Raw genomic sequence first — 9213 nt, 5'->3', positions numbered from 1 at the left:
ATAAGTATTTAATCCCTCTGGCAAACAAGACCTAATACTTGGTGGCAAAACCCTTGTTGGCAAGCACAGCGGTCAGACGTCTTCTGTAGTTGATGATGAGGTTTGCACACATGTCAGGAGGAATTTTGGTCCACTCCTCTTTGCAGATCATCTCTAAATCATTAAGAGTTCTGGGCTGTCGCTTGGCAACTCGCATCTTCAGCTCCCTCCATAAGTTTTCAATGGGATTAAGGTCTGGTGACTGGCTAGGCCACTCCATGACCCTAATGTGCTTCTTCCTGAGCCACTCCTTTGTTGCCTTGGCTGTATGTTTTGGGTCATTGTCGTGCTGGAAGACCCAGCCACGACCCATTTTTAAGGCCCTGGCGGAGGGAAGGAGGTTGTCACTCAGAATTGTACGGTACATGGCCCCATCCATTCTCCCATTGATGCGGTGAAGTAGTCCTGTGCCCTTAGCAGAGAAACACCCCCAAAACATAACATTTCCACCTCCATGCTTGACAGTGGGGACGGTGTTCTTTGGGTCATAGGCAGCATTTCTCTTCCTCCAAACACGGCGAGTTGAGTTCATGCCAAAGAGCTCAATTTTTGTCTCATCTGACCACAGCACCTTCTCCCAATCACTCTCGGCATCATCCAGGTGTTCACTGGCAAACTTCAGACGGGCCGTCACATGTGCCTTCCGGAGCAGGGGGACCTTGCGGGCACTGCAGGATTGCAATCCGTTATGTCGTAATGTGTTACCAATGGTTTTCGTGGTGACAGTGGTCCCAGCTGCCTTGAGATCATTGACAAGTTCCCCCCTTGTAGTTGTAGGCTGATTTCTAACCTTCCTCATGATCAAGGATACCCCACGAGGTGAGATTTTGCGTGGAGCCCCAGATCTTTGTCGATTGACAGTCATTTTGTACTTCTTCCATTTTCTTACTATGGCACCAACAGTTGTCTCCTTCTCGCCCAGCGTCTTACTGATGGTTTTGTAGCCCATTCCAGCCTTGTGCAGGTGTATGATCTTGTCCCTGACATCCTTAGACAGCTCCTTGCTCTTGGCCATTTTGTAGAGGTTAGTGTCTGACTGATTCACTGAGTCTGTGGACAGGTGTCTTTCATACAGGTGACCATTGCCGACAGCTGTCTGTCATGCAGGTAACGAGTTGATTTGGAGCATCTACCTGGTCTGTAGGGGCCAGATCTCTTACTGGTTGGTGGGGGATCAAATACTTATTTCCCTCTGCAGAATGCAAATAAATTCATATACTTTCCACAATGTGATTTTCCGGATTTAATTTGTGATGTGCTATCTCTCACTGTTACCAATAACCTACCCTTCAATTATGGGCTGCTCATGTCTTGGTCAGTGGGCAAACTTACAAAATCAGCAAGGGATCAAATACTTATTTCCCCCACTGTATATGCAGAGCCTTATTGCCATCCAGTTTCAGGATACGCTATGAGTAATGAGTGCAGGCTGGGGGGGGGGGGTGCTCAAGAGTGGGTGAAGGCTGGAGAGGGGCATGAGAGAGACAGGCTGGGAGATGGGGATATGAGAGAGAAACTGATGCACCCAGGCTATGATGATAGGTGAAACAAAGAGGCAATTGCCTCTTTGCTTCACCTGTCTAGAGGGTGCTGTCACCCAAGAAAAAGGTCTAGGTGTCATTGTAGGTAATACACTGAAATCTTCTGCCTAGTGTATGGTTGCGGCCAAAAAAGCAAACAGGATACTAGGAATTTTTAGGAAAGGGATGGTAAATAAGACCAAGAATACGATAATACCTCTGTATCACACCTTGAATATTGTGTTCCGTTCTGGTCTCTGTATCTCAAAAAAGATATAGCAGAATTAGAAAAGGTTCAAAGAAGAGTGACCAAAATGATAAAGGGGATGGAACTCCGCTCATATGAGGAAAGGCTGAAGAAGTTAGGGCTCTTCAACTTTGAAAAGAGGCTGCTGAGGGTAGATATTATTGAGGTCTACAAAATCCCGAGTGGTATAGAACGAGAAGTGAATCAATTTTTTACTCTTTCAAAAATTACAAAGAGTAGGGAACACTCAATGAAGTTACATGGAAATACTTTTAAAACAAATAGAAGGAAATATTTTTCACTCAACGAATAGTTAAGCTTTGGAACTCATTGATGGAGGATGTGATATCAGCGGTTAGTGTATCTGAGTTTAAAAAAGGTCAAGTTCCTGGTGGAAAAGTCCGTAGTCTGCTATTGAGATAGACATGGGGAAGCCACTTCTTGCCCTGGTATCGGTAGCATGGAATGTTGCCACTATTTGGGTTTCTGCCAGGTAGTTATGACCTGGATTGGCCACTGTTGTAAACAGTCTACTGGGCTAGATGGACCATTGGTCTGACCCAGTATGACTATTCTTATGTTCTTAACTGACAGCATGCTTTAGGAAGGGAAACTATTGACTTTTGTAGTTGATTAGCAGAGGCACCTTAAGAAACTGATTTATTAAAGTTTCTTCGCCCACAGGCACAAAATAGGGGAAAAAATCTCAGTAAGTCAATTCTAAAAGAGCTGCTGCTAATCTTAGAGGGGATTGCAGACCTTCCTCCCCCCCCCCCCCCAAACTTTATTGGGGGCAATGTTGGAAATGTGGGAAAGGAGAAATGAGAAAGGTCTTAGATGCTGGCTCCTAGATTTAATGAAAATTTGTCCAGGCCAGTTTTAGAACCACATTCATCAGAAATGCATTAAATGAGTATCACTTTAGTGACCTGATAAATAAAAAATAGACAATCGATTGCAATTGTAGCAGTTTTTCTTTGTGATGAGCAGTTCATTTGTTTTTGCTTTTTGGTTTTTTTTTTTCAGAATGGCTAGAAGAGAAACCTTTTGATACAGAAGAAAGCTATCTTCATCTTAGTGGAAGACAAATGCCCTCTCAATCCTCTTCTCAGAAATTAATTGAGTGTTCTCTTTCCTGTTGTGGTTCTGCACAAACACATGCTGCCCTTCCTCGTACACACACAGATGTTGGCAGAATCAAAGAAGAAATGAAAGTGCAGAGTGAGGCAGTGAAACCAGTGTTTTTGCCAAACAATGAGAAGGAAGATGAAGAACCAGCTTTGAGTCTCTACAATGCAGCTGTTGGGCTTCCCTATTCATCCAGAAACCAGAAAACCACCTCTGATCTGGCTAAAGGAAAGGAAGATGATTTAGACTTGCTGAGCAACTTTATAATGCTACGATCCAAACAGATTGCTTTGAAGTCTCAGACAAAAGTTATAGAAGAGAGTCCATATCTAGGTAAGTTGTATATACAAGTATTTAACTGATGCGCATTGGTCTGTCCCTCCTAAATTGAAATAAGTCAGGAAAGATAAGTTTGAGGTTTAAATTGTGATTTTTTTGGAGTTTGTATGGCTCTTTAATATGTTCTAATAAACACAATGGGGAGAATTTTATAACTGCCTATTTGATGCCGAGTCTGGGGGTAATTTTATAGCTGCATGCACAGGTAAAAGGTATATGCATACTTTTCACTCTACAGACTGTTGGATGTACAAAGTGAAAAAGTGAGTATTTACTTTCATTTTAAAGATAAACCCAAACATAATACTCACTCACATTTACTTTTATGGATACTTGTTCTGAGTTAAATCACGTGCATACTTTTGAAAATCCAGACACTTGCACTTAGTTTCAACAGCTCATCCCGCAAGGAACACTTCACCCTATAGTGTGTAAAAATATGTGAAAATGGCACTACATGCATTTTTTTTTTACCTCCATGTAGGGCATGCAAATTAATAAAAACTCAGTTCCACAGGTAATGCACTGTTCAAAGTGTTATTGCCTCAGGTTGAAATCTTTTGTCACTATTTGGTCTTCATTCTGCTGCTCTTATGAGACATTATTATTATTTTTTTTTTAAACCCAACTTTATTAATAACAATGTATACACAGGCTGAATGCCAACTATTGCTCCAATCACACAATTCTAAGTTCCCACTATTCCACACCCCCCACACCGCCCCCCCCCCCCCCCCCCCCAAAAAAAAAACCCACATTTTTTTCCTTTGGTATAGTCCAGTGAGCAGCTGCTTTCACCCAAAAATCAAAGGCCTAATATTCATCTATATGGAGTCCACACTGCATAGAAGGAGCCCTTGCAACCATGTTTAATGGCGATTAACTTTGACCTTATTTATTTGTTGCATTTGTATCCCACATTTTCCACCTATTTGCAGGCTCAATGTGGCTTACATCTTACCGGTCAAGGCGATCGCCTAGACCGGTATGGAAACAAATACAATTTGATGTTAGGCTCATTTAAAACTAGTATATTCAGGTGCCTAGGGATCAAGGATAGGAAGTAATATGTAGTGTCCAGTACAGCTTGTGGTTTGCTGTGTTGCAGATTGGAGGCATCTATGTTAGATTGGTGGGGAATTCTTTTCTGAATAGGTAGGTCTTTAATGATCTCCTGAAGTCTAGATGGTCGTAAATTGATTTCACAGTCTTTGACAGTATATTCCATAATTGTGTGCTTATGTAGGAGAAATTGGATGCATAGGTTAATTTGTATCTGAGACCTTTGCAGCTCGGGTATTGAAGATTCAGGTAGGTGTGTGATGTTCTGTTTCTGTCTGGAATGTCAATCAGGTCGACCATGTATCCTGGGGCTTCACCATAGATAATCTTGTGGACCAGGGTGCAGATTTTGAAGGTGATACGTTCTTTGATAGGGAGCCAGTGCAGTTTTTCTCGGAGGGGTTTGGCAGATTCGAAACGTGATTTTCCGAATATCAACCTAGCTGCCGTATTTTGGGCTGTCTGGAGTTTCTTTATGAGTTGTTCTTTGCATCCCGCATATATTCCTTTGCAGTAATCTGCGTGGCTCATTACCATTGCTTGTATTAGGTTACGGAAAACTTCTCTTGGGAAGAAAGGTTTTATACGTTTAAGCTTCCACATTGAATGAAACATTTTCTTTATAGTGGAGTTTACTTGGCTCTCAAGTGTGAGAGTGTGGTCAATTGTAACGCCTAGTTTTTTGAGGCTGTCTGAGGTGGTCCAGTTTTGCCATCAACTGGTCCCTGCTGGGCACATCAGGTTTTCCAGGCAGCTGCCAGTCACAGCCTTGCAGCAGTAACCACCATATGTGTCAATCTGGTGATTCCCATAGAAGGCACACATGTCACACCTAACAAAAGGTGTAGGAACTGCAACACCATCTCTCAATACTTCTGGACTTTAGGGCAATTCCACCAGATATGTTCAAAAGTCCCCTCTAATCCACAGTCTCTCCAGCAGAGGCCAGTGCCTGAGCCGACAATCCTTTTCAAATGTGCTGATGTATAGTACCACCAAAGGAGCATCTTAAAACCATGTTCTCTATAATGTAAAGCAATTGTAACTTTGGTGAGCCTTGTTTAAATCAATTCCCACTCTGAGACAGATAAAGGCACTCCCAAAAGTACCTCCCAGTGTTCATATTTTTGAGTGATAGGTTTGCTCTACAACAATGCTTTATATAACCTAGAGATCAAACCTCCCATATTAAAGAGCTTCAATACAGCCTGGTCCCCCTGCCACCAATCCAGTAGTACCTTTTTGTAGATAAAATCCCGTAGTTGACAATATGAAAAATAATTGGCATCAGGCAGCTGTTCCCTCAGAACATCAAAGGGGATAAAAATGTAACATTGCTTCGGAAACAGCGCCCATCTAGTGACGTACCACTCAGCAAGTATACAAGCCATACTACAAGGCGCTGACTCCTATGAGACATTATTGTTGGAGTATATACGTAGGTAGAGCTAGTTATGTTCTTTTGTGGTACAGCATAAATAGCTAACAAAAAAAGGAGCATAAACTTGATAGTTGAATTTTTCTCATTTAATATTTGATTTGTAAATTTTTAGTTGCAATCAAAATGGAAGTAATGGAAAATAGGTTTTGAGTGTAAAATGCATAAGCAGTTAAAGACCTGTACAGTCCATCCAGTCTGCCCAACAATATAAACTCATTACATATGGTATGAAGTGTTGCATCATATGTATACCTGTTCTTGATTTATTCTTGCCTTTCTTAGGGCATAGACCGTAGAAGTTTGCCTGGCACTGGCCTTGTTCTAAAATTTCTGAAGAAGTTGTCAAAGCACCCAAAAAGTTCCACTCCGGCCCATCCAAATCTACTCAGCCTCCATCAGGGCACAGACCGTAGAATTCAGCCCAGTACTGGTTTTTGTACCTGATCTCCCCTATGCTTCTTTGGATCTGATCCTTCTAAACAGGATTCCCTTGTGTTTGTCCCATTCATTTTTTAATTCCATTTTCATCTCCATCACCTCCTCCAGGAGGGCATTCCAGGTATCTACCACCCTCTCAGTGAAAAATACTTCCTGACATTATTCCTGAGGCTGCCCCCTTTCAATTTCAATTCATGCCCTTTAGTTCTACCACCTTCCCGTCTCTGAAAAAGGTTTGTTTGCAAATTAATACCTTTCAAATATTTAAATGTCTGTATCATATTACTACTACTACTACTATTTAGCATTTCTATAGCGCTACAAGGCATACACAGCACTGCATATCACCCCTGTTTCTCCTTTTCTCTAGTGTATACATGTTTAGTCAGCAAGTCTCTCCATGTACATCTTGCTGCCTAAACTGCCTTCCATTTTCGTTGCTTTTCTCTGAACCGCTTCAAGTCTTTTTACAGCAAGATAAGGCCTCCAAACCTGAACACAATACTCCAATTGGTGCCTCATCAATGACTTGTACAGGGGCATCAACACCTCCTTTCTTCTGCTGGTTATACCCTTCTCTATGCAGCCTAGCATCCTTCTGGCCGCGGCCACCGCCTTGTCGCACTGTTTCGTCACCTTAAGATCATCGGACACCATCACCCTGTTATAAATAGCCCCCAGATAACCTGAGAACCTATACAAAAAGAACTTACAAAATCAAATTGGTGAAACAAGTCTTAATTAATTTATTGTTTAAAAAATACACTCTTGCAAGAATGGGTGTCGCTGAACGCAAGCAGGCACACCCTCCCTTAATTTTTACAGTTTTTATATATTCTTTCTTTCTGGTTACATTAGGTGTCTGTCCCTAAGTTTCTCATTGGATATTGATCACATTTACCCCCTATTACATCAGTGCTGGTTATCATATGACAGTCCCTACTGAAAATTTTCCAAAGATAGAGTCTTTTTCATTGTTAGTTTTTTTGCTCGGTTTACATTTTCTTATGTTCAAACTTTCATGTGAGAACTCTGCATTAGTAGTTTCATACATGGTATGCTTCACCTTCCCCCAACCCCCCCTTTTCTCTTGTTCGCTTTGTACATAGTTTCATGGTCTCATGCCTGGCCCAGTTTCCTTGAAACCCTCATACATCTCTCTCAGCACTTTGGGCTTATTTCTCCCTCCTCTCTCTCCTCCAGTCTCAGCAGTTCTTATTAATTTGCACACATCTCTTTAAACTAACACAGTTTCTTTGTTAGTAATTTAGAGAGATATAATGTGGTGATCTCTGTTAGAAAGGGCCTACACAAATATAGTTATACCCTTACCCCTAAAGAGTTCCTTTCTACCAGGGCATAAGCTATATATTCTATCTTTGCAATTATGTTAAGTGAAAAAGCAATATATTTACATATTTCTCACAACCCCAAGGTCCCTCTCCTGAGCCGAGGTTACCAATCTCTCCCTTCCTATCTGGTACATTTCTTTTGTATTTCTGCTCCCCAAGTTCATCACTCTGCACTTCTTGACATTAAGTTTTAACTAATCTCTATGACAGGGAATTTAATATAATTCTGTGCTCTCCAAACACCCTTAAGCTATATCAAGTACAATGAGTAATTTTTAATTCACAACATACGAAAAAAATAACCTTTTTGCAACAAACTACTATTTAAAGAAATTTTTTTCACAACAGCGTTTCCCTCCAGTGACGAACACAAATGCTTGACATGCATGCTTTATTAGAAAACCATAATAAGAAAATACACCTAACAGTACTTATCTAGAGACTGTCTTCACAATGTCCAGGTTGCCCAAATCAAGATGATTATTATCATATACCAAAGAAGATGGTGGGAAATCCTACCAATCCTCCCAACAAGATATTGATGAGTTCAGTCTTCCAATGATGAAGATAATAAAGATATGTGACCAATCCCAGTCATAACAACAGTCACTCACAGACGGCCATTAACTTTCACTGTACCGCTCAATCCTCAGATAAACACATAGAAATCCTTTCAGTCTCTGTTTTTTGCCAACTGTTGTATATCCTTTTTATATATATATATACAAAAATGACTCCTCCTTTTCCATGGCGTAACTTTCAATTGAAAATCAGAATAGTGTTTGGAAGCAGTGTATTATTACATCATTCTCAGTACTTGACAGTATTAATTTGCAATCTTTTGTCTGTCTTTTATTTTTATCTAAGGACACCTGATCTACTATGGTCTCTTTTGCAACCTCACTATCAGGATACCCTATCTTCCCTGTTTTGGTGATATCTTTGAAAGATACCTTATCTCGAACCATGCGCTTTTGAGCGACTGTCAGCCTTGCCCCCATTTCTAGTTTAAAAGCTGCTCCATCTCCTTTTTAAATGCCGATGCCAGCAGCCTGGCCCCACCCTGGTTAAGGTGGAGCCCATCCTTTCGGAAGGGGAAGCCTATTCCGAAAGGATGGGCTCCACCTTAACCAGGGTGGGACCAAGCTGCTGGCATCAGCATTTATAAAGGCGATGGAGCAGCTTTTAAACTAGAAATAGGGGGAAGGCCGATAGCCGATCAAAAGCATGGTTCGGGATAAGGTATCTTTGAAAGATATCACCAAAACAGGGAAGATAGGGTATCCTGATAGTGAGGTTGCAAAAGAGACCATAGTAGATCAGGTGTCCTTAAATAAAAGTAAAAAACAGACAAAAGATTGCAAATTAATACTATCAAATACTGAGCATGATGTAAATAGGAACAACAAACATAGTTTGAAATGTCTATATGCGAATGCCATGAGCCTAAGAAATAAGATGGGAGAGTTAGAATATATTGCACTAAATGAAAAATTAGATATAATAGGCATCTCTGAGACCTGGTGGAAGGAGGCTAACCAGTGGGACACTGTCATACCGGGGTACAAATTATATCGTAGTGATAGGGTGGATCGAATTGGTGGCGGGGTAGCATTGTATATTAATGAAAGCTTTGAATCAAATAGA

At 41.0% G+C, this 9213-nt stretch overlaps 1 protein-coding gene across 1 annotated transcript in view; it reads left to right on the top strand.

The window, feature by feature from the left end:
• The first annotated feature begins 2974 nt into the window (after window positions 1-2974).
• The window catches only part of SHOC1 (shortage in chiasmata 1), a 93275-nt gene continuing 87036 nt past the window's right edge, over window positions 2975-9213 (top strand). The window contains exon 1 of the mRNA XM_030193763.1: window positions 2975-3267. Within this exon, the coding sequence (XP_030049623.1) occupies window positions 3015-3267 (253 nt within the window). The 5' untranslated portion in view covers window positions 2975-3014. The remainder of the gene's footprint in view (window positions 3268-9213) is intronic.

This window comes from Microcaecilia unicolor, chromosome 2 (genome assembly GCF_901765095.1).
Source record: "Microcaecilia unicolor chromosome 2, aMicUni1.1, whole genome shotgun sequence".
Classification (NCBI taxonomy): domain Eukaryota; kingdom Metazoa; phylum Chordata; class Amphibia; order Gymnophiona; family Siphonopidae; genus Microcaecilia; species Microcaecilia unicolor.
The sequence above is the reverse complement of the archived record's forward strand: the minus strand, read 5'-3'. Positions and strand labels throughout refer to the sequence as shown.